The sequence below is a fragment of the Struthio camelus genome, chromosome 14, assembly GCF_040807025.1.
Source record: "Struthio camelus isolate bStrCam1 chromosome 14, bStrCam1.hap1, whole genome shotgun sequence".
Taxonomy (NCBI): Eukaryota; Metazoa; Chordata; class Aves; order Struthioniformes; family Struthionidae; genus Struthio; species Struthio camelus.
Window position 1 is genome coordinate 7,134,472 of NC_090955.1, and position 26,968 is coordinate 7,161,439.

The 26,968-nt window shown below is 44.1% G+C and overlaps 1 protein-coding gene across 9 annotated transcripts in view; it reads right to left on the bottom strand.

The window, feature by feature from the left end:
* LOC104140515 (uncharacterized) overlaps positions 1-26,968 on the bottom strand; it is a 96,707-nt gene that overhangs the window by 32,274 nt on the left and 37,465 nt on the right. For 2 of the 9 annotated variants that reach the window (XM_068907153.1, XM_068907160.1), the window contains exons 10-14: positions 20,226-25,617; positions 18,703-18,827; positions 16,953-18,539; positions 4,781-4,847; positions 3,699-3,832 (exon numbers count right to left, since the gene is read on the bottom strand). In XM_068907153.1, coding sequence (XP_068763254.1) covers positions 3,699-3,832; positions 4,781-4,847; positions 16,953-17,258 — 507 coding nt within the window. In that variant the 5' untranslated portion in view covers positions 17,259-18,539; positions 18,703-18,827; positions 20,226-25,617. Of the gene's footprint in view, positions 1-752; positions 2,386-3,698; positions 3,833-4,780; positions 4,848-16,952; positions 18,540-18,702; positions 18,852-20,225; positions 25,618-26,968 lie in introns of those variants that run through there. The other 7 variants (XM_068907155.1, XM_068907152.1, XM_068907158.1 and 4 more) reach the window with 7 other exon arrangements.

The window sequence follows — 26,968 nt, forward strand, 5'->3', positions numbered from 1 at the left end:
CTTGGGCCACACATCCCTCTTATCATGGCCCCACTTCCCCATCCCCACGTCCATCACCACCCAGGGGTGCAGAGTTATGGGCAGGAAGGGTGGGTGAAGGGGCTGCATCACCCCTCAGCCCAGCCCAGCAAGACACACCAGCCACGTGGTGAGAAAAAGGCTGCTTGGTGGATACACCGAGTCCTCCACCCCAAGTACTTTTGGATGTCTCGGGCTCAGGCAGCGCCTGCTGGTACCCCGAGCTGCCGGCCCTGCCCAGCTCTCTGCCCTAACCCAACCTGCTCTCCCCTGGGGCACGAGCCCCCACCACTGGTGTGGGAACTGAGGCATGAGGAAAGCAAAGGGATACACCAAGCACACAGCTAAGGATGGGTCCCCCATCTCCTGTCTGCCTGCCCAGAAAGCTTGGCCCATCTCTAATCTCTCACACGGCACACCTCTCCTTCTCGCCATCTTCTTTTCTGCTACCTTTTTTTTTACAGCGCCAAAACAAGGGGAGTTCAAGCAAGAGGAGGGACAAAAACAGAGGGGCAACAAATATTTGCTTAAAACTAGAGAATTTTGTCAAACAAAACCTCTTCCTAGTCAGTCAGCCTCTCACTACTACTACTTTTTTCCCCCAAATTAAATAGCAAATTATACTTATCAAAGAGGAGAAGGTAAAGAGAAATCTGAAAGGCTGTGAGAAACCTTTAATTATTAGTATAGTGGCATGAAAAGCTGTTGAGCCCCTTAGAAACGTACATGGCCAATTATCAAAAAATATAAGAGATGCAGAAAGAAAGGTTTGTCTAATAAGTATGAATCGCAGGGCCATTTAGAACATCAGTGTTAAAGCATTAGAGTTAAATGGAAAAGTAAAAAGGGGCTGATGGTTTTAACTATTTCACAGGAGGACAAGAGGTTGATACTGATAAGACAAGCAGTATAGTGAAGTTAATTATCTGCGGCCCTTGGTGCACAAAGCTTTTTGAGCTGGTGATTAATAGAGATAAACCATTCAAACTCCACATTTCTAAGGTGAATGAAGATGGCAGAGGAACTGCACAGCCGCAGCATACTAACTAATCTGACAGCGGCGGGCCCAGCTGCTGCCGAGGGTGCCGGGTGGGTTTATCGCACCCGATCTGCTCTCCCTCCCACAACTGCAGGGAGGTTTGGGAAGTAGGGAGAAGGCGGGGACTGAACTTCCCAGCACCACTGGGGTGCTTGCTCCATCAGAGATGAAGCTTACCCCTAATTAATAAAAATGATCTTTAAAATAATAAAAAAAAAAAAACACTCCAGTGTTACCACTCAGAGTGATGCAAACGGGGGGGGTGTATATATGCAAATACTTTATGCTATGCTGATCAGTGCTTATGTGAATTGCTTCTCCTTCTTGGACTGCGTTAGCTGTTTGTTGCAGGCCTGTTTGCTAAGTACTTGCAGAGGATTTCTCCACTGGTATCTTCTCAACCCATCCTTCAGCACACGTAGAAGGGGCTGTGTTTTAAGGTACGGAGAGCACTTTGCTACTGCAGCCATCGCTGTGAAGTTTCATGCATGCAGTGCTGCACCACCAAAGCCTCAGAGCTGAGCCTCTGTAGCCCACCGTATTCACAGGCAGCAAGCGATGCACTTGGCATATCCATCTCATCTTCCACGGGGCTGGGGCTACTGGCGTAGACGGGGGGATAGGTGGCGAGGGGTTAAAAGTGTTTGAGGGAAGCACACGTCCTAGATAGGAATTCTGTTTTTGAAGCACAGAGAACCTGCACAGATGATGCAGGGACGGGAATAAATTAAATGGTCTGGCGCTTTTGTGGGAATTAGGAAACAAAGATGTGAATGCAGAAGGATTGACTCAGCCCTTCATCTTTCTGGGAGAGATAAATCAGGCACCATGAGGTTTATCATGTTCGAGTCTGGCAGATAACACCTAAAAAAACGGAGGGCCTGGATGGACAATCAAGATAGATGGACAGATCCCAATCTTACAAGATATTCAGGCAGATCTCCAGACCAGATCAATTTAGATGTGCTCCGGTAAGACTCCAAACTCTAGGTCAGACATTTCTCCAGATCTCCTGGAACTTAAAAATTTCCCCTGAGATTTCTGACACTTCCTGCTAGGCCCTCAGATGTTGTGTATGTTAGTTTTCGTCTTCTGATGTTTCAGTGTTTTGTGACTAGAGCCCAGCTAGAACAATGAAGTTCAGAGACAGCAACAAAAATTAAAGTAATAAGGAAAAATGGACTCTGCTTCTGAGCTTCACAGACTACTTGGTGCTTAGGTTTCTAGTTCAATTTGAATTCTAGGATGACTTTGGGGTTGGCTGTTATTTTCTCCAAAGTGGTTCCCTCGTCCTTGATAAGTTTGGAAAGGCATCTAAACTTCAGCATCTGCAAACAAAAGAATCTTATATTTTTGGCCAAACTAAATTGAATAAATTTTGTGTTTGTTAATTACATCCAGGCCAACTTAGCATAGGGCCAAGTTTCAGCCCAGTGGGATTTGCACATGGCCTGGATACAAGCTATTGTAAATGGGGATCCCTGAAGGAAAAGCTGACAGATGGTGATTCTTAAAACATTTGTCAGAGCCAGCCTTTGTGACACACAAAACCCATAGCCAAGGGGGTCCCTGAGTTTGGGAAATGGTTCTGAACTATACGTAAGGCCAGGGAAGTTTGCTGGTACCAGAGAAATTTTACTGACACTTCTCTTATCGTCTGTCAAACCCATTTCCACTCATCCCTACCTTTTTAAACTTTGGTGATTTGGATAAAAAAAGAAAACTAGACCTACACTGGCACCCGGCTTTCTGATTAACTGTCCCAAACTCACTCTGATTTCTACGTTATAAAATGGGATGAAGATGGACATACTTTATCTGAACAGCACGTAGACCCTTCTCAACTAGTCCTGCAAGTGGGGTCGCAGCCTGGTTCGTGCAGCAGGTTTTTGGTGATGAAATCAGACTGGGGCTCAGATCAAAACCAAAACACATTGGCCCATCTCCCTGCTAGTCCCACTTTTCTTCTAACCCAACTACTGCATTCAAGGTCTGGACCAGAAAAGATCCCATCTGGCATGCATAAGCAATAGGCAAAGAAAAAGTTGTCCTTGTAATTTTTCCTCAAGTCTGGTCAAGCACGCCAAATCCAAGTATTTCTAAGCAAGGAAGATGAGAGCCAGAAAGGAATTTCCAGCTCGGCCTGTTCACAATAGTCACATCCCAAGACACCAGCAGCGATTTCCCAAAGGGCTCTACAGCAAACATTAAGTCTTTGCAATTAAGATTCATCCTTGGAAACTACAGGTCTCTCCCTTCCCTCGCTCAACCTAATCAGTGTCAAGTTGCGGCTGTTGCCAAACAAATGGGTTTAAGTAGCTTGATACAAAACAGTGGGAGAGCAGTTAAAATAGGATAATGGGCCCTGAGTTAACTCGTGCCTGGTTAATTTGCGGGTGGGATGGGATGCTGTAATGTACCTGAACAGGGTTAGGGTGGGCTCGTGCCTAACTTTACAAACCATCCAGGCATCTGTGGGGAAAGGGGAAATGCAGAACCGGCCCCAGGAAGGCAGCACTGGTTACAGGAGAGGTTACAAGGCTCTCAAAATCAAGTTCAAATTACATATCAGACACACACTCCCAGAAGCAGACTCCAGACACCAGCTGCTTATTTTTAGCCTAGAAAAGCTTTTTCTTACCAGCACAGGTGGTGAGTCTGGAGTGCGCTGAGCATCAGCGGTCTCAGGATTAGTGCCGGCGGCCCCAGGATATTCCCTGGAGGCTCCAGTCCAGGTAAGCAGTAAAGGTCCTGCTGCTCTGCACCATTTCCCACCTGTGGAGAAGACTCATGCCCATCAGCCACGCTCACTCTGCGGTGAGCGCTTGGCTCAAATATTTGGCAACACTGGCTCAGAAATTTCAAGAAAAGAAAACAGCATCCAAGAAGATTTTTTAACACTTCCTTCTCAGCTGAACAGAGAGCAGCTTGCTAAAAAAAGCTTTTCTACAGTGCGTTCCTCATCACTACAGCTGTAACTAAACTTGTACACAGGTTCAGAGACCCTGCTAGCTCCATGAACAACCAGACAAATCATTTGCATGAAATTATTTAGTCAATTTTGCTTGCTCCCTGCAAACAGCAAGTAAGAAGTCTGCAAAGGTTTTGGATCTCTTTTTTAATTTTCTGCAACTCATTCTTGTTATTTATATCACTCTTTGCAGCACTTGCCTGAAAACTGAAATTTAAATCTTCGTCTGCTCTCAGATCTGTCACATCATTGTTTATTCCCACTTAGTTGATGGTCAAAAAGTTTAGAAAAATACATTAAAAAGTTTAAAACCAACCCCTGCCCCTTCAGCCTTTTCTACTATTAGCCTATTTTATCTTTTGCCAGCCATATTCATATACGTGTGTGTGAGTGTGAGTGTGTGTGTAGACACACGCGAAGATGTTCCTGGAAAGTCAAAGACGGGACAACATAGGTGACTATTTTACTAAATAGTCATTTCAGAAAGACATTCTTTCTTTCTTTCTTTCTCAGAATTCTTTCTTAGAATAGACATTCTTTGCATTACATCTATACAATTATAGCTGGAAAACATAAGAAACAAGCACTTACCTGAAAGCTGCCCTTTACAGGAATAAAAAATCCACAACAAGCATCAGACATTAAACATATTCAGAAAAAAGGCATGAGAAATGGGCCGTTCAAATCTTTAAGTTAAAACAAGGGGCCATGTTAAACAAGAAAACCAAGCTTTCCCTCTCACGGGAACTCACCTTTCTGAACTCTGACTTCAGCACAGGGCTCTACATATTCCTTCAGCTCCTGCCATCTTGCAAGACCCTGCAAAAGAATATATTTCGTTAAAATCAGTGTGAATTCACTGGAGGGGGGGGGTTGTTTCTACAGGAACAAATCAAATAAATACCTCTTCTTCTAAAGGCTTGCGTTTTAGTGCAAACTTCTTTCTGTACAAGTTCTCTATTTAAGACACCTCTACAAGGAATGCAAGAGACGTGCACAGACTCAGGGTGATGTTTGCTGTTGTGTTTGGGCCACGCACTATTTGGGGATTGCATAGGATTCCGCACTGCTGCATAGGAGGGTGCACACACAGAGGACACTTGGTGAGGAAACAGGGCTTAACTCCAGACTGCGCAGGGCTGACAGCGGCTGGGCTGGGCTGGGACCAGGGACCACAGGGGAGGGAGCTCAGTCCCACTAAGAGCAGAATTACTTCGGCATAGGTATCACAGTTAAACCCTTAAAAGTTCAGGGAGATACATCCAGGCCAGAGCATTTTATTTGGAGCAACAGTAACTAAACGCATGGAAGCTTGGCAGAGCAGAAACGGGAGAGCCAGCCTGAGTGTCCAGCAGCACCATTCTGCCCCGAATTCCAATGAGATTTTTATCAAGGATAACACAACCCCTCCAAAAAAATCCAGTGTTGCAAGTTTGCTCCTATCTACCTGAGTGCTCGGTTATATCCTGCGGGCAGGACACAACTCCTGAACAAACACTTACCTCACCTACCATTTTTTGGTGGGCTTAACTTGATCACACTATTGCAAAGGTCATTTATTAGTCCTTCTCCTTGAGTTACTTCCTCCCCCTAAGTCTTTGCTCTATTATGGCCAATTGTACTACCAAGGCAGCCATGAAAAAATATCCCAGTTTCTTTGTGCTGTCCCATTACGGGAAGGTCTTGCTCTTCCATTGCCATATCTGGAGAGGAAATGATGATGTCACACAGTGGTGACGTCCCCAGGAAGATAAAGAGTTAGTCAAAGTACAGTCAAGTTGCTTCATGTTTCGGCTGTTTACCCCCGGTAGCCATTTCTTTGGAACGGTATTCCTGGTCTTTAGTCACTGCTGACTCACCTTCCTTAGCTGGCTTTTAATGTCTCTGCTTACAATGCACGAAAGGTGAAGGTCTACTCACACCTAGAGCAAAATTGCTTAGGAAAGCAAACTGGTTAGGAAAACACTGATGTTCCACTGGACACATCTTCCTTCTGCGAGCCATAACTCACTCCTCCTCCTCAATGTGGCCGTGGTAGGACTGTCTTCATCCCCCCTCTCCCATCCCGTTATTCTAATTACTTGTTTATGGTAGCGCCATTATGCTACAGGGGCTTTCCAGTCTTTCAAGACAGAATAGTCCCTGCCCCAAAGTGCTAATGCAGTCTGGAGAAACCCTCCCCAAACACCCTTGTGCTATGATAAAACCCTGACGATTCAAAGGAATAATCTAGAAGTCCAAGAGATCAGGCTTTGAACACTCTTGGTCACAATGATATCAGTGAACGGTGTGGTTATCCAGCACCTTTCGGGAGGAAAGCCTTTTAAAGAACAATCAGTAGATGTCCTGGGGAGAGCCAAAATTATGGAATGTTGTAAATTAGCAAGCAAATAATAGACACATGAGAAGCATATTCCAGCACAACTGCTTCGCTATGGGCTCTTTTTCTGAGTTGTATTTTAGTGCAACTACTGATGATAATCCACTAAAAAGCCCTAATAAATTTACTGAACTGCATTTTTTATTTTACATAAGAACCATGTAGCCCATATGCTCAACTCCACTCTTTCTCACATAAGTAAAGTTAGGCACGTTCTTGGCATTTCCAGACTCCGGGTCTGAATTCAGACATGACAAAATACAAATGTGCATGTAACTGCACAAAAGGGTAAGCAGCTGGTGGAAGGAAGGAAGGTGGCCATCAAAAAGATGATACAGTCACTTGGCGAAAGCTAAGAGATATCACAGTAAAGTTTTGCATACAAAGAAAAAGAAATCTTAGTCGCAACTCTTTGGGACATTTTAACAAAAAGTATAAAGTTTAGAAACGGGAGAACTTTAAAAGGGCAACCCTAACTTTTTTCTGACAGAGGTGAAGGTGACCGTTATTCTGTGCAGGTTATAAAATGCACAGATTAGAAAGATGTGGGTCACAGCACGAATGCTTTTTAAGTTAATGATGGGTTTCAGATTATAATAGAGATTCACTTAGCCACTATTTGGAAGAGATTTGATGGGATCACTTCAATTGTATTGATTAACTTCTTGATTATTTCTGAAGTACCTAAGGACAAAATAATTTTTATTCCATGCCTTCATTTTCTGTGACGAAATTATAATGATCACATTTCTTCTGCCTCACTATACTGTTTCTGTTGCTAATATCCAATGCATTTTTTCAGTCTATAAAAAAGCTAAATGAATCTTTCATATAACACCATGAACTTGCATAGAATCATACAAAATGGATAAATTTGACCGTATCTGCCTGGTATCTATACTACTTATTCTCTCTCTCACACACGTGTGCTAATACATGCTACTTTTAAATATATGCATGCATACAAACGCGTGCACACATGTCCGCGCACACATACACACAGACACACACACATATATATATGTATGTATAAAACATCATCTTGCATGCCCAAATCAAGTAGGTGGCTGTTTGTTAATTCTAATAGTTTCTGCTTGGAATTAACAGTGCTTATAAAATTTTCCCATAAAAATCCAACAATTCGTTTCAAAATAAGAGACTAAGCAAGAGACAAAAGAGAGAGCGAGACAGGGAGAAAGAAAGAGAGAGGAAAAAAATCAGTACTGCCGAATGTATATGGAGCCTGGACTACTTCATTTCTGTGTGTTGAAACTAATTTGTTGCATTATGTTTCTATCTCTTGCATGTCCACATTGCCACAAGGTCTTATTTTTACAAAACAGACCCATCATTCTTTCCCACAGGATGAAAACACGGTTAAATACTTGCTGTAAAAAAACCATTATGTGATGTGCTAGCCAAATGATACACTAATACTCCGACGTAAGTGCTTTTTTGGCAACTACTCAAAGGAGCAAAAATCACATCGTTTTCAACCCCGTGATGATAAGATTACACAAAAGAAAGCAAAATATACAAAACGGGTTGATGATAAATATTGTACAATAAATGGAGAATAAATCGGTTTTCTTGCTGTCACACCCTTTGCAGTTTTCTGTAATTTTTCCATCACTTGAGGCAGACACACCAATTCTTTCCATCATATTGGGTGTCCCCTGAAAAAAACCTGACAAAAATAAGGATTTGAAAGATTCCTTTTCAGGAACTTCCTCCACCAACTATTTCCTCCTTTTCAAATGGGGCTTTCAGAAAGGAAGTGGTGGCCAGCAGTAACATTCCCCATGGGAGGGACCCATCTTCCCTTCACATGTGGAGAAGCAAGAATAACCTCTTATGAGACAGAGCAGGAAAAGAAGTCATCCTTTCATCAGCGGAGTATTCCGGCCGGATAGGTGAGTCTGGTGCTGTGTCCAAGATGGCACCTTCGGAGAAGTAGTTTCCAATTGGCTTTAAGTACTGCATTGCAGGAAGACATTGAAGATCTCATTGGCTTATGCTCTACCCTACTTATTTCAGTTAGAAGTAAATCAAGACATTCAAAAAAAGAAGAAAAAAAATGCAACTGTTAATCTTCACCCAGAGCCTCTACCAGAGCAGAAAGATTTTCTTACATCCTCAGCCAGGTGCTCAAATATTTCGCCTCGTTGCAGCCACGTGCAGGGTTGGTGGAAATATTCCTTGCAGCCTTTCACCTATTTTTTCAATTTGCAAACCCAGTTTCCTGCCTTCTGCGTATCCCTTTGCTCCCTGTAAGGGCTGGTTGGGTAGGGAGAACGCATAACCCAGATGCCAAGGTTGTGCTGGAGCTGCTAGCTTCCAGCCTGATTTGGTGTATTTAGTTACACAAATCACACAGCTGAGCTCTGTAGTTAGCTTTTAAACATGGGGGGGAAGAAAAGGAACAGTTCAGAACAGGCATGGATTTACCAGCGAGTGGATGGGGAAGGCCGTAGCAAAGAAGTCATCGGCTTCCTTATTATTCTCACTTGATGCAGTGTGTTTACTCATAATCTCCAATCGTCCAGCACTCCAACTGGAGCAGCAGCTCATGCACCAGGTAGCTGCTATGAATCCGCCGCTACCATGACCACCTTGCACGCTCCCTCGGAAAGCGTCCAGATTGCTAAGGAGCCCAAGGTGTGCTCTCCCTTCCCCTGCCATGTTGTGGCAGCCACGCAGCCACCACGCGTGGCTGCCCTGGGCAGCCAGAGAAAAAACAGGCATTTCTCGCAGCCCCGCGGCGATACCCCTTTTGCACAGACGTTTGCAAGTGCAGCCTCACGGGGGGGACACAAAGAGGGGCAGCGACCCAGAGGTGCGATACTGTGATGTAGGTTTGGAAATGCCATTTAGCAGAAGTCAGATGACTCTATTTATCGCTTTCAAAGGGAGAGGAGATCGGCTGTTACTGCTCGCAGGATCAAATGGGTAAATTAGAGGCAGAGAAGATCGCCATTCAGGCTAATGGGATTTACACTCTCAAATCAAGTTACGTGGATGCATTATAGGGATTTCACATTGAGGGGAGCCAATTACCCCATTAGCTCTAATAGGAATTACACTGAAGCATCATGTGAGAAGACACATGCAAAAAAATCGCGGCTTTCGCTTTCCCTCATTTATTAGGAATTCTTTTACTGAAACGAGGCAAAAATTGATGCATCTTTTACTCCTCACACAGCCCAGGGCCTGGACATTCAATCTACACTTAATCCAGTCTTCTCATTCATAAAACTGGGAAGGGACTCTCTTCCTGAACGCTTGGTACCGGGGCTCAGCTCTTCTACTCCCATTGCAGCCTCTCTTGAAGCGTGAACAAGAGCAGAAACCTGGGTAGGCCTTTTGCTGTTAGGGAAGCGATTGGCCAGGGATGCGCCCTTCATCTGCAGTTTCTTCTGCGTCTCTGAAGATTCAGGCCAGCTTTTGTCTCTGGCTGCTCTTGTTTATCGCCATCTCTTCGTTGGCAAGTGCCCAGCGGACACATTTATTCCCTGTGCAGTGCACAGAGGCATCTCGCACAGATACCTGTAACCTTAATGACGATTCTTTAACAAAGAAAAGGCAGCAAAATTAAATGCAAGTGGCATATTACCACACTTGTTTTAAATTGATATTTAATTAAAAAGTTAATTATTAATTAAGTTTATCAATTGCACATCAGTTGTTCAATAGAAAAGGGCTAATTCATTTAATTATCTGCATGCAACCGATAGTATATGCTTTTTAGGCAGGCAAGGTTATCTCTGCATCTCTTCTAATTTAGATCAGTTTAGCTTCTAATCTATCGAGAGTGCTTCCTTTTGCGCGCTTTTGATTTGATCTATAAATGTTTACTTACAGAACTGTTAGGTATTAGAAGCTGATCAAATAAAGGAAAGAGCAGCTCAGAGCTGCGTTACACTCACCAAAGGGCTCTGGTGGCACTTTCTTGCAAAGAGCTTCTCGGGGCTTTCTTTAACAACACGCCTGCCGTAAAAGTTTCAAAAAAGATAAACATCCACCCCGAAAGTATGTTAATAGCCCAAACAATGGGGAATCTTCAAAGGGCAAGAGAGGCCTGCGAGCAGGATAGAGCGACAGACGCCACCAACCACGGCCAGGGTGAACCTCCGTGCTGCTTTGGCTGCTGGAAGGCTGCGGGGCACGGGCTGTGGCCAGCGCTCGGGGCAAACCTTCTGCAAAATGGTGCCATGTCTGGCCCGGGCTGGTGGGAAATGCTGTTGTTCCTAAGGGCCCTGCTGATCAAAGGATCAGCCTGCGCCTCCTGCTCTCCTTTCTCCCTCCTTACAGGTCCTAGGTGCTATCAACAGCTATTTATAGAGCATTTTTGGACACCACATAGCAAACCATGCAGTAAACCGCCCCAGTGCTTGGACAGTATAGCGAAGGAAAATATCCTGTAGAGGCTATGACTGCAATAGTGTAGTCTAATAAATTATTTTGTATTTATTTTTAACTGCAAATCAGGGTCCTATTCAGTCTCTGTTGAAAGCAGTGCATATCCTGAAAACGCTCAAGGGTGATGGTAGATCATCATGTTATTGGGGACCAGACCTGCCTGGTGCTGAGGATGTTCAACACCAGTGAAGCTAATCATTATAGGCAGTTAAGGATAGGCACGGAGTCACTAATTAGAAACAGCCACAAACCTGACTTTCTCCCGTTCCCGAGATTCTGGGGAGCTTCAGCTCCAGAACTGAACTGCAGTACCTCCGTCACCCTAAATATTTGTAAAATCCATTGCACAACAGGCAGCTTTTCAGAGGCAGCCACGACAACAAGATCCCTGCCCGAAGGCCTTACGATCTAGAACAGATCATGAACACAAGACAAAAACTGCTGCAGATCACAACTGATAAGACAAGAAAAAGGTAGGAGAAAAGACAATACAAACACAGATGGACTGCCTTGAGGAGGCAACGCTGAAGTAGATGCCGTCCTTTCAGAGCTTAGTTCATCCAGAAAAGGAAACGTATCAAGACAAGTAAACAGCCACAGCACAGGGGTTCATATAATTCAGGTGAACACCCAGAGTCTGAAGCGTGTATTTGATCTGGAGACAACAAGGCCAGGGTTCTCTTCTATCTCCTGAATGAAAAGCACTAAGGGGAGAGGGCTTTTAAAAGGAAGGTAATTTACAGCGCAATATTGCCGAGGGCGGGGGGGGGAGCGGTAAGGGAGGGTTATACAACTGGAAAGAGGATAAAAGAAATCTCCATGAATAGTAACTCTGTGTTTACAGATGAGTGCATCTTTGCCAACTCTGTATGCAAGGCGCATTCATCTTCACCAGATATTGAAGAGGCAGGACTTTTTCAAGCAATAATGTTTACTGAAAATGACTATTTTGGAGTTTTACACACTAGAATTTGAGAAAACTTAAAATTTACATTTACAAATATCATCACTCTCCCTATCTGAGAAATCAGAACAGAGGAATCTGGCGTAACTACTACAGGTGTGCAGCAAACAGCAGTCGGTTTCTCCAGAGATGTACTGTATCAGTTAAAATGCTAAATTTATCATGCATCTACTCAGTTATTCTCAAAGAAGCCAAACATATCAAACCACTGATTTTTGAGAAATTATTTATACCAGTCTCCTTTCTTGACTTGGGTACAAAACCGGAAAGTCTCCTTTCTGTTGTATCACACTGTTCAGTGTGGCACTAAGCCATGGGATACACCTTTCTTTCAAGGATGGGACTAAAGTGGAGATAAAGAACTTGCATATAGACACATAAGTTATCAATGCAAACGTATAAGCATATAAGCAAGCAGCTCTGAGAGATGGGACACAAATAAAGCTGGTTTGTTTTTTAAGGTGCCACTCCAAAAAGAGATGGCTGATAGAGTGAGAGTTTTGACTGGAGCTTTTCTACAGCTAGGGGAAATCAGAAAGCCCCTTGCCTCCCCTCTCCTCCACCTGTTTGGAGGATTCTCTGCTTTTTAGTAAGGAAAGCATTAATGCTGCAACCCTTTCTTCACAGCTGTGCTAATTTAGTCTGTCATCTCCATTCAACTAGCCAGCCTCATAAAAACCTGTAAGGATTTCATATCTTCAAGCTCTCTAGACCTTGTGGTCAGGTGAGATTGAAACTAGGCATTAGGCACTAAAGTTACCAAGGTGGGGATGCAGAGAGATGCAGGCCTGACAGATGCAGAACCTCACACAGTTTGTCTTTGGATTCTTGGGTTGAAAAAAATACTTGGGAAATTTAAACAATTCTGGCATGCACCGAGGAGTGGAGCTTTTGGGATGAGACTGTTCCTTTATATGTTACAAGAAAGCAACTGGCCCCTTCCTATCCCCCAGCAGATATACAAATTAACTTAAAAGAACTTGGTTTCTCCAAGCTTGTGGCCCAAGAGGGTAAACACTTGCATCTCAAGAGTGTTAACTCAGGGTTTGGACCTCAAAAGGTGAACCTCTCCAGTTGGCAGCAAGCAAGCTAACAATCAAGGACTGGGCCTTCACACAACACTCAGGTTAAACCTTTGGCTTTAAAGCTGAATTTGTGCCCTTCTGTAATCCCAGGCCCCAATGGCAAATAAATGCAGAAATGCCGCTGGGGAAAGCATGTTTGTGTGAGATTTCCAACCCAATTTTGCAGACTCAGATGTTAGGCAGTTTAGATAAGGGGATGATTAGAGGTCTAAGCCTTAGGTTTGAAATACCCAGACTTCCTGGAACCACTGGTTCAAATCCCGGCAGGGCTGACTCAGCCCTTCAACCTTCTGATGAAGATAAAGTGAGCTCCATGTGAAAGTGTCACTTGTGAGTCTCTACCGGCAAGACCCCACTGGAGCTAAGATAACGATGGTGGAGCCTACAGCATAGAAAAGCATTCATTAGATGGTGGAGGCATAATGCCTGCGTCTGTCTACACCATAGTTTCTACCAGCACTTTTGCTCTTGGAACCCCGCTAGAAGTATTTATGGATCCTCAACTTTTCTACAGTCTTGCTGGCCTGGGCTCCAGCATGTCCTGCGTGCGTGTCCAGAGCCTTACAGAGCTTCTGGCAAAACTATGGCTCCTCCTTATCTTTCAGCTGCACTATATATTGACTGCTTCAGAAGAGCGCTCTATCAGTATAGCTTGTGAATCACTCTTCAGAGGAAAGCCCTACAAACGCTTGTAAAACTGTTTTTCTATTGGTCAAGTGCTGTAATCCAATCATTGTTTATTTTATAAAAGGAACCAAAGCCCCAAATCTTTGGGATGGTCTTCACGCTAACATTTAGCATGCCAAGCACAGCTACAACAGAAGTTATGAGCAAACAATTTTTAACAAATAATTGGAACTAATGGACATGGCTTTTCTTCTTCATTCTGTTATCGGACAATCAGCCAAAAGGACACACAATTCTAACACGCATTTCCTCTTTTAAGTTATTCATAAATATTTTCCTTTAACAATTCAAGAGTCATAGAGTACTTGCAGTGAAAACTTGCAATTTATTCTCTTGTAGGGTATTATGAAAACTAAATCAACTGATCAGGACAGAATCAACTCTTCAGACAAAAGATAAGGAAAACCACACAACTTCTGTAACTATCAAACATGGCATTGATGCCTGATTTCACAACTAAATGCATGATTTGAAATGCACTTTAGGAAAGTACTGAAACATCAGAGATGAAGTTTTGCTTTCCACTAGTATTCACTCCTTACAACTCAAATGGCAGCAAACCTGGATAGGAAACGTGTACTGGAAAATAGTGTGAAACTCTGCAAATGGAAATTAGCAGAAAACCAGTCTCACTCTTTGTCATTCTTCTGCCCATACTGGGCCAAATAGATTGATCAAAGCAAGTCTGGGTTGCAGATACTCCAGCTCTATTAGGCGGTCCAACATAAAAACAGTGGTAGTAAAATCGTAATTCATCCTCTCTCTTTCTCCCATTCCCACTGTGGCCAATAGGATGATAGCCCACTGTCACCCTCCCTTCAAAATGCTGTCCAGCAGAGGCAGGGGTGTTGCGCTGATGCATAGGTCTTTGATCCAAAAGGAGCATCCCTAAACCACAGTCTACCAAATGCATACGAGTACATTAGAAACAAAAAAGTAACTCCATGAGGAGTGGAACTTGTGGGCGCTGCTTTGCTGGAATTTGTGCGCTCCTGGTTGAATTATCCTGTTTCTTAAAAGGTACAGCCCTGAGGTACATGCTGTGATGAGAACTTCTCCAATGGCTGCAGCGTAACATCCAGCCCTCTCTTTCAGAATTTTGGATGTCTAGTAACACTGCTTAACACAGCCTTTTTTTTTTTCTTTCCTCAGAATCCAGAAAACGTAATACCTTTGAGACAATCACCCTTCTGTCACCTTTGACTGACACTGGCAAATAGGCTCAAAAGTTATTGGGGAAAGGAGTGTGACCCATTTCCTTCAGGTCCGAGGCTAAAAACGGCTGTAGAAGTCATACATGCACACAACAACACTAAAAACTAAACAACTTAAGGAAGTCTTGGCTTCCCAAAATAAAGTGCCCACCTTCTGTTTTTTAATACCATGCAGCCAGCATTTTCATTCTGCTTTGGTCTGACTTAAATTGTAACTCCCTTGGGACAGTGTCTTTGCCTTTTTATTTGCTTTTAAAATGCCTTGCATGCCCTGCAGCTCCAACTACAAAATAATCTCTAGAGCTGCAAGGAGAAAAGTCTCCATGAAGACGCGCCTGAATTTTGTAATGAAATTGTCTCTGTCTTCAGGTGTTCTGGTGCACAAACATTTCCATGACAGGATTTCACTAGCTTGAATACTTGCTTTTTGTCGTTTCATGTTTGAATACACATGGAGACTGCATCTAAGCTTGGGTAAGCATTCACATCAGAAGCAGCTTTGTAAGTGACACTCTCCTGCTCAGAGAACAGAAAGAGTGATTTTCTTGACCCATCCCAATTTGGCAATAAAATTCAAATGTGGCAGACCAGACCATCCAGGCTTTTATTTTTCCTTTCTTTCTTTCCCTGTCCCTCACCCCTCCCTTTTTTTTTTTTTCCAAAGCAGCAAACATTTTGTTGAATTGTTCTAAATAATGACAACATTTGAAACCGCTTCAGTCTGTTTAAGATCTCAGGGGGAAAATTGAGTGAATAAATGACTCAGGAGAAATCAAATCATTCTGTTATAATAACTGTGTCTCTCACTCTCCTTATCTCAATCGCTGCCCCTACTTCTGTGTGCTCCCACCGCTCTCTGGCCAGCTCCTAGGCATCCTCCCTGAAGTCACCCCTCTGCTCTTGTCTCCAGGGTCCAGCCCAGACCTGCTACAGTCCTCGTCACACCTACTCCTGTGAAGTTGTTAGGCTTCTCTGAACTTGTCTTCCCTTGAAAAGGTTCTCCTCTATGCAACCCCAAACCTCCACTGCCAGGTCTCTCCTCTCGCTACCCTCTCTGTCGGCTGCGCCGTGGCCAGGGCACACGATACCCGCTCAGCTCTCCAGTGACGGATCCCGGCTCCTCTCTGCTCCTCTCTACCCTATAAGCAGCTTCTCACACAGGCAAAACCCTTTTGCCGTAGCGACTCCCACCACCTAGACAAGACTCCAGTGCCTCTTCAGAGCACGTTGCAAAACTAAGCTAAAATCCTTCTCTCCTTCCTTCCACTGTGCACCTCCATTCCCTCCAGGTGCTCTTGTTATTCCCTATTTGACACAGTAGCTGTGCAATTTACAGCAATCCTTCTCGAGAGCCTTTGGACACAGTTTGCGCAGGGAGCGCGACACAACATGGCACTGTGCAGCCAGGGCAGGGGTGTGCAGCAAGTCTGAAGGGTCAGAAGAGGTTAACCGTTGACTTAACCTCCTAAGCCCATCTGCCTTCACGCAAGCAAAGACACATGCTCTAAACATGTATTATCTTTTCAGTACATTTGTTTCAGGAGCAAGTTGCGTTAAGCAAAGGTACGTCAATTGATAATAAACCTGCTCCACACTGTCATTTGTGGGTGATTTGAAGAAAAACAGACCATGTAATCAGGTCTAAGGGGTCCCTAATACCAGAGACGCTGGTGCTGTCAGCTATAGAAAATAATTAGAACGTTATCCCTGTGGCAAGGAGAATGTAAATACATCTAAAATACGACATAATGACATTCTCCTCTGTAAGCCAGGGGATCTGCTTCAAATAAAAGGGCCATTAACACAACAATTAAAGCCGAGGGGGCCGGTGAAGCAGGGAGCCGGCCTGGTGCAGGGCGAGGCGAGTGAGCGCCCAGCGTAAATCTTTCGCCATCCCAGCCAGGAATGCGACTATTAGCCCTCTCATGACCCGAGGGCTTCCCAATAATGCATCTGCTCTCTGTCAGGGCCAGGATTTCGTAACGTCCTCCAGCGCAAGAGGAGGGCCAACTCCACAGCGCGGCGCCAAAGAGGGAGTCGGCGGGAGTAGGGTGGCTCCAGGCTGGACTTTGGCCCCTGTTCAGCAAAGCACTTAAGCACGTGCTGTAGGGACATGTCTAGTCCCAGGGAAGTCAGCAGGGATATTCGTATGCTTAGAGGTGAGTGCATGCTTACCAGCTTTGCTGAATCAGGACCATTAAGGCTTTCCCAGACCAGAGCTGCAGCTGGACCTATTTGGATCTTCAGCATGTCTCCTCCTGGCACTCCCTTCTCCTCCGCTTCCCTTGGGAGGAGGCACCCCGCAGAGGTGGTCTCACTCCTGGCTGTCCTGAGCTGCTCTGGGAACTTCCTCATTGCTAAACCCCGGTTTGAGGAACCTTTGAGACCTGAGACATAGAGACATAAATTTAGACACAGTTCAAAGAAAATAATGTCACTTGCTTGACTGTCCAGGCAATAGCAGGCAGAAGTGCTGAACATGTACCAAACACAGAGATAATATTTTATAAAAGCCCTATAAACTCTTTAAGAAACTTAGGGAAAGGATGGACAAATGCTTGGAGAAAACCACAGTTGTCTCCTTTCATTCAGTCTGAAGAAGGAATAGTCAATGATGAAACCCCCAAATATATTAGGAACTTCGATTTTGGGCAAAAAGCATCTAGCGCACATCTGAGAGTTCTGTCTCTAACTTTGACAACTTTTATGCAAAAGAGAAACGTCACTGAGCAGACATAATCAGCTTCCGCAATTACGTTAGGCTCAGGCATTAGTTTTCTTGGAAGGAAGCGGACAGTTTAGGCCACAAATACAGATTTTTTTTCCTTGTAGAGATAAAGGCTTTATCAGGTCAAATGATTTTTAATACTTTTTTTTTTCTTTTTGATTTGGTGACTCCTTTGTGGTAAATGTAAAATTGTATGTATCCTGTAGAAGTTTGTGAATGCCAGAAACAGGAAATGATACTGACCTGCTTGGTTCTGTCACACAGGAAGAGAAGGTACCAAATTCAGCTGTTTGGGAAGATTCGTCAAAAGTCAATTTTATTATACTGATCCGCTTTTTCAGTTCTACTAACCATTCTAAAAGAATGGCATAGTAGAGACTTCAAAAAAGGCCACCAAATTTTACTTTTAAGCCACACTGCTTCAAAAGTCCAAGGCAACATTGTTCCTGTACCCTGCTTTGGGCATATGAACATTAATCCCCCTACCCACAAAACAGTGGATAAGTTTAAATACTTGCAGGATATATAGAAACTTAGGAAGCTATTTAAAGATGACCTTTCGTTTTTTAAAGAACACAACACACATCCTTTCAACCTCTGATGAGTAAGGAAGACGTGAAGATAACACACACAGAGGTCACATTTATCTTATGAAATCATACAGTACACTAAGAAAACTATTAAAAAGACATACACAGAAAATTTTTCCCTAAAGTGCCTTCCACAAAAAGAATACTTGTTTAAGAACTGAGGAGCTGAATAATTCAAGGTACTCTACTGAACTTTAGGACTTGACATGCAGAGGCACTAACATCTCACAAAATGAGGCTGGGCTCTGGTTGCCAAGAAGTTGTGAAAAATCAGACCCACTTCCAGAGGGAAGAAAAAAGTTCGCATGCACAGTCCAGTCTAGGTGGGCACTCAATCCATTCCCTGCTGATAGATGCAGGATCATCTCCCTCAAGAGGATGCACTCGTGCCCGGTCCAAGATAGAATTGTGTGTGTCGAGGTACTGCACCCATCACAGTAATATCTGGATAGGGAAACAATTATGTAAGAAAAATTAGCTACGTGTCCAATACAGAATAATCTTTGAAGATTCTCATTACAAGTAAACACAAGGATAATAACCAGTGGATAAGCTAATTAGTCATGCAAATCTGATGGATTTTCACTGCCTCCTTCCAACCACTTACTTTCTTTAGAAGGCATTTCATTTTCTGAGTAGTGCACAGTTCAGCATCCAATTCATATTAGTTGGGCAAAAAGACAGTCCTTTAATCTTCTGACACTTTGGTCCTCAGTGCGAAGCACATGGAATCTTTCCAGCAGAGAAACAAAAAGACTGATAATATTAAAGAAAATATTAGCAAAAACTCCTATGGAACAAAATGAGGTGCTGTTCACTGACAGATCGCATGCCTGAGAACTGTAGACAGCAATAACTTATAACCTGTGAACACAAGGACAGCAACCAACGCATTTGTCTCTTTCAATTATGTGAGTTGCTTTATATATAATAGAGCTAGTAAAAATGATCTGAAACAAACAACATCCAGTCTTTGTAACTAAGGTCAGACTGGCCAAAATGGCTGTGAATGTTCCAGCAAGCTAGGAACAAGTTTCTAGACAGCTGGAGACATTTTGAGCAAACATGGGCCAAATTAAACTGACATGGGAAGCCAAAGTGAAACTAGTAAAAGCTTGCCTACTCAGATGACTTTTGTTTGAGCTGGAAGCTAAATTCAAACAAAATTCCTAGGATGATACTGATTCAACCACAACAGCAGTCACCTGAGTCACGTGATAAGCACTTTGCTTTAAAATCTCAGCATGTCACTCCTGAGAACATTTGCACATCAGATCCATGAAAAGTAAAAAGAAGGGGAAAAAGGGAAAATAAAAGCTTTTGTACAAACTCTGTGAACCAAGTCCCCTATGTCTCTTTCGTTCCAGACATTTCTAAAAAAACAACTCACTGGAACCACAAAGAACAACAACAACTGAGCTACATTCTAATATGGGACATCCTGCCGGACCAGCCAGAGCCAAAGGAAAAAAAGAAAGCCACAAAAGTCAGAACTCAAATTGGACATTCAAACGAAAAACCTTACATTTTAGGGCATTTTTTTCATTTAAACTAATCTAATCAATTGGTCACCATAATAGAGGGTTCTAGGAGCTGGCTTAGTTAGGTCCATCTGCGAAGAGCCATGGAACCAAAGCCATGTGTTCAAATGCACGCACATTGAAAAATGTGGACAAAAGATCAATTATTGTGTCTTAAAATATCTACCGTTGACTTTGTGCATCACCACTAATAAGTATCACAGCACAGGACAGTCCTTACGTTGTTTCTAAAGCCATCAATCCGTACCCTAGAAATACAGATTATACGTTTATTAAGTCCCAGGGACAGTTCCACTCATACTGACACACAAACCATGGGCAAAGGCTTATCGAGGGTCAGTGCTTGGTGCTGATGATGCTACCTTGGAAACAGCAGCAGATCAGAGAGCATGAGAAATAATATCAAAGGATGTTAATGAAGAGGAAGACTATAAACAAGACAGGAACATGGGAAGAGTGTATTTTTGTCCAGAAAAGAGTAACTATCTGGAAAACTGGGAGAAAAACTCCCTCAGTAGCTCTTCAAAGATTTCTTTAAAAGTAGAACTCTAAAAGAAGTGCCAAAGCTTGGAAGTACAGTAATACCTACTTGTCCTCTTCACAGCTACTTTGCTTCCTTCCTAGCAGCTGGGGAATAAGATTTCATGGCTCTCCTGAGCAGAGCAGGGGCATTTTGTAGCCTATCCTTCCAGGCTGGTCCCCTGACTGCTCATTGCCCTGGAAAGAAAAGGCTGTGAGGACGGTGCACAGCCAAGCCCAGTCCCAGCATGGCATCAGATCACGGCTGGACTGCGACTCCCAACGTGGAGTCCAGTTTGGACCCAGGAGCTGGAAAATGCTCCTTGGCCTCTACTCAGTCTCTAGGATGTTTTCCAGAAATGAACCAGCACCAGAGACAAAGAATCTAATAAAATGGAACCTGAGACTGGACCAGGCCTGTTTTGTGGATCCACAGACCCAACGGTCAAGATACCACAAATACAACATCACTGGATGAGTTGGGTCAGTGCAGACACCATGCATCTGAGGTCCATGTTTGGTTCCAGAAGGGTCTAACTCTCCCTTTTATGATCACTCACCTAAAACAGGACCTATGCATGCTCAGCACCGGTAGCACAGAACCCCCTCCAACTCTACTCTACTCTCCCCTACTGCTGTGCTAACTCTTGGTTGATAGCCCCACAGGGATAAACTCAGTGAGTGAATGGCCAGGGCATGCAGAGGCTGTTGCAAGAACAGAACGAACCACTGACTTTCTTTTTATCTAAATTCTCCTAAGAATAAACTCTGCTTTTTATTGCAAAAGAAAAAAAATTCCAAGGAACAACAAAAGAGATAAATGTCCTATGAGAACGTCAGGGAAGTGGAGTAAATCACTTTAAAAACCAGGGCGAAAACTCCCCAAAAGTGAACAAGTGCTCTTCACATTTTAAACAAGGGATGGATTTTTTTTTTCCTTTACTTTCTTTCTTTCCAGCAGCTAGAAGTCCCATCTGGTTCCTGTTTCTATTCGTCTGATCTCCCAGAAACTTCTAAAAGCCATAAGCATCAGCCAAAAATTCCCCAGGCATGGACTCCTTTCCAAAATAGCCCACAAAACGGCATTTTTTAGGTGGGTTGGTTTGGAAGGAGCAGAGGGGGGGATGTTGATTTCTGTAACATTCCTAGGAATTTCTTGCATCTATTCTCCCCTCTAGAATTTCTCCTCTGTCTGAATCCCCTCCTTCCACTTTCCACCAGCTGCTGGCACACTGTCCAGCACAGGAACTACCCTCTCCCATCCAACAGGATTCAGCTCTTCTTGTGGGAGCTCACAACCAGCTGCTGAGAGGCTTTTATCCCCAAGGGAGGCAAATGAACTCTCAGTTTGCTTGCAGACAAGGTCTCCTCAGTAGGCCGGTGGCCGTTTCATCTGAAGACTGCGTAACTGTGTATTTTCCCCTATTAAGGTGAGGTCGAGACAAGACGTTTAACGACTCAGTACAAATAGGTAGGAGAGGAAAGACAAAGAAGCTCAGACCAATTCAACACGGTCTATCCTGTGGCCACAGGGACAGATGAATAAGCTTGAACCAAACACACATCAGCCTGTGCTACAGACACTGCAGAGAGGTTTGGTGCAAGTATCTTTCTTGACAGTCTTCCCAGCTCCCATCTAGCCTGGAAGCACAGCCTGCTCCATGGACTCTGAATGGCAAAAGAGGAGGATGGCTTTCCCTGCACAGGCTGAGCTGCAAAACAGTGAAAGCCTTTTGAGATGGGGACACTCACCTGATGTCCCTTTATTACAGTTTTGCTCCACAGACATTGGTTCAATCAATAATTGGTCCCTCTGTTATGCAAACAATGAGTCAGACTTCTGTACATTTAGGATCCGTTTCAAGCAAGCTTTGAAAAGGGTCATTAACTCTCACTGACTTTCAGCATGTGCTTAAAAGCTTCCCTGGACACTACATAGCTCAGATCAAACAAATCCCCAAACAAAAGAAGCCCCATTTAATTCATTATTGGCACAACTCTTGGTTACACCCCATGCTTCCTGCAATGATGCACAGACCTGTCATGGTCATGGAGACTCCAAGTGTTCTGGTCTCCTCTGCCCTTAAAGCCTCACAATTTTTCACTTGATTAAAACAACAAAAAAGGGTTCTTTCAGACAGCGATTCAGAGAGGCAGGGAAAGTAGGATGGCTCCAGAGATGGAAGATGGACCATACAGATTTACCCCCTGAAAGAACACAGTTCAGGTCACTGATGACTAAAGGTTGCTACTTTTAGACATTTAAATTAATGAGATTAATTCAACCTCACAAAAGAACCCAGCTTCTTGGCTGGACCCATCTAGCATTTGTAGTAGAGCAAGCAGAATAATCTAAAAGGTCATGTCCTTATCTCCACACCCTCAGCTTACTCATGCAACTTGCCTGGCTTAAAAGAAGTTAGAGGCAAAACTGACAGCAGGCTCTAAGACTCTGTGGCAGGGCTCCATGACACAATGTAATGCCATGCAGAGCTCAGCAAATTAGCTTTAGCAAGCATAACAGGGACAGCACAGCTATGTCAGCGTGGTGACAGCATCCCAGCTAACATACCTTCCCCACCCGGGCTATTTCAGTGCTAACTCAGGTATGTCCCTACATTGCACCACCCAGGGAGATGCCCCACAGCGTGGCTCACCTTGCTGGCAGACCTTATACTGAGGTCAAAGGCTGAACAGACCACAGAGACCAGAATCACTTTTGGAAACCAAGGGTGATCCTGCCTGGCCAAAGTTGAAGTGCACTCGTTGCACGCAATGGGCAGAGACTTTCTCCTCCTGCTTCCTGATCGCATTCACTCAACAAACTTTTTGGGACTGTCAGTCTGGCACCAAACTCTCGCATAGGCACGCAAAGACAGCAGAGACATCACAGTCCTTACTTAATCCACTCCTCCCTTGTCTGGGAGAGGCGGACTCCCAGCAGCACAGTGTTAATGTTTAGTCCAATTTAAGATGACACCAGTAAACTTCTCAGATCCTGCTGGCAGGATCACCAAATTAGCATGTCAGAGAGCACCAAAAAAATCCTGACATGCCAGGCACAAAACAGGTGAATTAGACCTAACAAGGTATTTGTACCAAACACTAACTGGCATTTCTAGTGAACGCACAGTCTGAAATGCTGCTACCAACATCTCTCAAACCCTAAGCTCAATTAAATACTTCATCAATAAAAAATAAACACATTTCATTTTCTATTTATAAAGGAATCCATTCCTCCCCCCCAATGTTTTATTTTAGCAAGTGCACTCAACCATGTTCTCAATCTGCACTTCATTTCCTGCTATTCAGTTTTCTGTGGTTCAGAGACAAAAATACCTGGGGAAGCAAAAAAAGCACAATAACAGATCCCAGGGGGCTCTGATTTACCACAGGAAAAAAAATGCGGCAAGCTGTACAACAGGCACCCACTGCCCAGGCCCGGGAGTGGCAAGCAAGCCCCAGAGCCAGTGCAGAACAGATTGGGGCAGAGAGGGTTAGCTCAAAGGTGGTGGGGCCAAGCTTCCCATGGCCCTCTCTCCAGCTAAGACGGTGGTAGGTAACCTGTCTCAACCTTGTCTGAGATTGATCCCTGCAAGAGTGGCAGGGAAAGCAAGAGGGCGTGCTCTGGGAGAAAGAGCAGCGTGCAAGGCAATTCTCCAGTGCAAGGGAAAGGAACCAAGACCTTCAGTCCCTGCTCCTGCCAGACCAGGACCTTGCATCACCCTGGGGGGGGGGGGGGACCACACAAATGCATTTCTGCAGCCATTTACAACCATGAGGATCCTAGAGCACCCAGTCTTCTGTAGCTGTGTCTAGCATAAGGTACGAAAGCAGGCGTAGCACAGCAGCAGATTGCAATAGGATTTATAGACCAAGATGTGCAGGGCGTCCCCAAGGATGCAGGGAGAAGGTGGTCATTCCCCTTGCAATGTGGGCAGAAGGACAGAACAAAGATGAAAAGGAGTTTTCATGTTCTTGGAGATAAGGTCCTCACCAGCTGCTGCAGCACAGCCTTTCTCCTCAACCAACAGCTGCAGGGAGCTGTGTCCAGCACTGCTTCCTGAAGGAGAGGAAACACAGGACACAGGTGAGCTGAGCCTGAAAAATAATCCACCAAAAAAGACCCCGCAGAGCCATCTCTGCCACTGCAGCAAATCATAACAGCAGAGTCACCAAGGGCAAGTGGGGAGCTGCCGTGAGAGCTCCCGGGCAGGAAAGGCTGGAGCTAGAGCCACGGTTATCCCAGCACACTCTGGAGTCACACTCTAACCCTGGCTGCCCCACTGGTGGCTGAAACGATGGAAACCACGGCAGGGACCAGACTTGCAAATTTTTACCGTGTCACTTAACCCCAAGCGACATGACACAAGACACTGAATAGGTGACACAGTGTTAGAAACATCAAGCCTTGTCTGTGCTCCAGCTTCCTCTTCTATCCCCAGTAGAGAATTACAGCTGTAAAGTTTGCTGGGGTTGATTTAGCAAAGGGGAAGGAGGGCAGGACCGGAGACAGAGAGAGAAAAGATAGAGAGGCCCTAACTGCAAAGGTAGGAGAAGGGAAGGGTTGAGGAAGGGGGGGCTTGGGGCTAAACACAAGTGTTTAGGGAACAGAAGAGTTTGTAAGCGCAGAGATGGGAAGGCAGAGAGGGAGAGCCAAGGATAAATTGTTTTGATGAGTGCTCCAACCCTGAAATAAATATAACCACCCAAGGGGGCTGTGTGACTCAGTCTGACATTTTGGCTATTTTTTTCATGCCACCAGATGTAATCAATTTAGTTGGGGGGGGGGAAGGGGGAAGCACACACATTTTTTATTGCACTCTAATGCCCACAACAAAAAAAAGTGTTTTGTTTCTTTTCTAATCATAGTATACGGCACTGTGCAAAACTGAGCACGAGCAGAACTTCCACCTGCCCTTTGCCATCACAGAAACGTGAGTTTTTGGGCTGCAGGCACACTGACCTGTCCAGGGTGGCCAGAGCAGTCCCTCTCATCTCCACTGCGGCGGAGAGAAACCCACCACGCTGCAGGGCAACGGACAAGACAGTCGTGCTACTCTGTTCACATTCGCTTCAGTATGCACGAGGGAACAAATATGGCCAATAACATCCTAAGATATTGTCGTGCTGAAATTCTTTGTTTACCAAGAAACGACATGTTGAAAGCCCTTGGCGTTCATGAAGCAGATGATTTCTATTCATTTATTTGAAGCATTTTACAGTACTTACCCAGACGCTTGGAGCAATTATCTTGCCAGATCTCATATGGAGGACTGGGTCAGATGGGCGAGCTCCAGAAAAACTCCCAGCGTCCTAGAGGAAGCGGTGTGGTACTATGGTAGGTGGTGCTCTTCCCTCCGAGCCTGTCCCGAACCAAGGCAGGGGAGGGGGCCTATCCAACTTTCTGCTTTCAGTTGTAGTTTCAATTGGGCATACAATCCTTCAACTCCTGTCCAAACCTGTGGAGAAATGTTTCCGGGCACTGTTAAACAGCTCCTACATTCCACCCAGAGGCTGATGCTGTTCTGTGGTAGGTGAATAATTCCTGTATTTACTCTCTGCAAAATATTTTGGACTCTCGAGAGTTCTTGCTCAGGCAGACTCCTCTTAGAATTAATAACAGCTTTGCCTGAGTAACAGCTAAGAAATGAGAAGAGAGCCACAGAAATCGGTATATTTTAATTCAGCCCAGCGATGAGCTCTGCAGATAAAAGCACTGGCTTGAAATACCCATTCCTCCTTCTTCCATACAACTTTCCACCTCTGTTTCCTACCTGCATAGCTTAGGAACGGCCACAGGAACTTAGCCCAACATAGGACCTAGGCTTACACATCCTGAAACTAAGCAAAACTATTCACTGTACTGGCTACCAAGTCTCCATCCAATGACCATGTCCACGATAGCTAATATCTATGCCTTCATTATGCCTGCACTTTATTTCAAAATCTGCAAGCACGTAGCCCACATCCAGTATTACTTCCACAGCGGCTAGATCTTTGGATGTCTTCTCCTTGCATAGTTACTGGCATGAAAAAGAAGCCCCAGCAAGGCCTCCGTTCGTCAGCAGTCTTCTAATTAGTTCCCACTCCCTAGGCGGCTCTGCATCGAAGGCAATCAGGAGTAGGGGACTTCTGTAGGGTTGCTGAATTTTTTAAGATGATCTAAAGCATCTCATTTTCAACCCTGAGCACAAACTCCTTCTCTTCTAAACACATTCCCATAATCTTAAATTCTACTTCAAAATCAAATACATCATATTTATGGAAAGCGTCACAGTTGTTCTTATCTGTCATGTTAATTATGAAGCTTTTTTTTCTCTCTTAAGTAGCAGCCATTTGAAATACATATGAATGATTCTATAGCATGTCTTTCTTATCACCTGCTTGAATGTTCCAAATCAAGTCATGCACCATGCTGCATTCTTGGCATTTTGCAAGTCAGCCATTTTGTACACATTGTACATTCAAAGAAGTATTTTGTGTTTGTTCAGTGCATGGACTACACCAATTTTGTACATGTATGTGCGTGTCTGAAAGTACTAAGTTAGTGCTTACATTCATACATTTGTGGGACAGGGCTTCCTGAAGCAACTCCAAACATTTGAGAAGCTGCCCAGTCACACTGGAGGCAGAAGCAGTGAAAATGCCACATTTGTGCAACGGCCTTGTATTAACCTTGCAATGCCACAAATCTTAAATTGGAACTTATTAATTTTTGAAGATTTAATTATTTAAACTTAGCATTTGATTATCCTAACTTTCTCAGAAAAAGAAGGTTGTTAAAGGAAAGTAATCTTCAAGTTTAAAGAT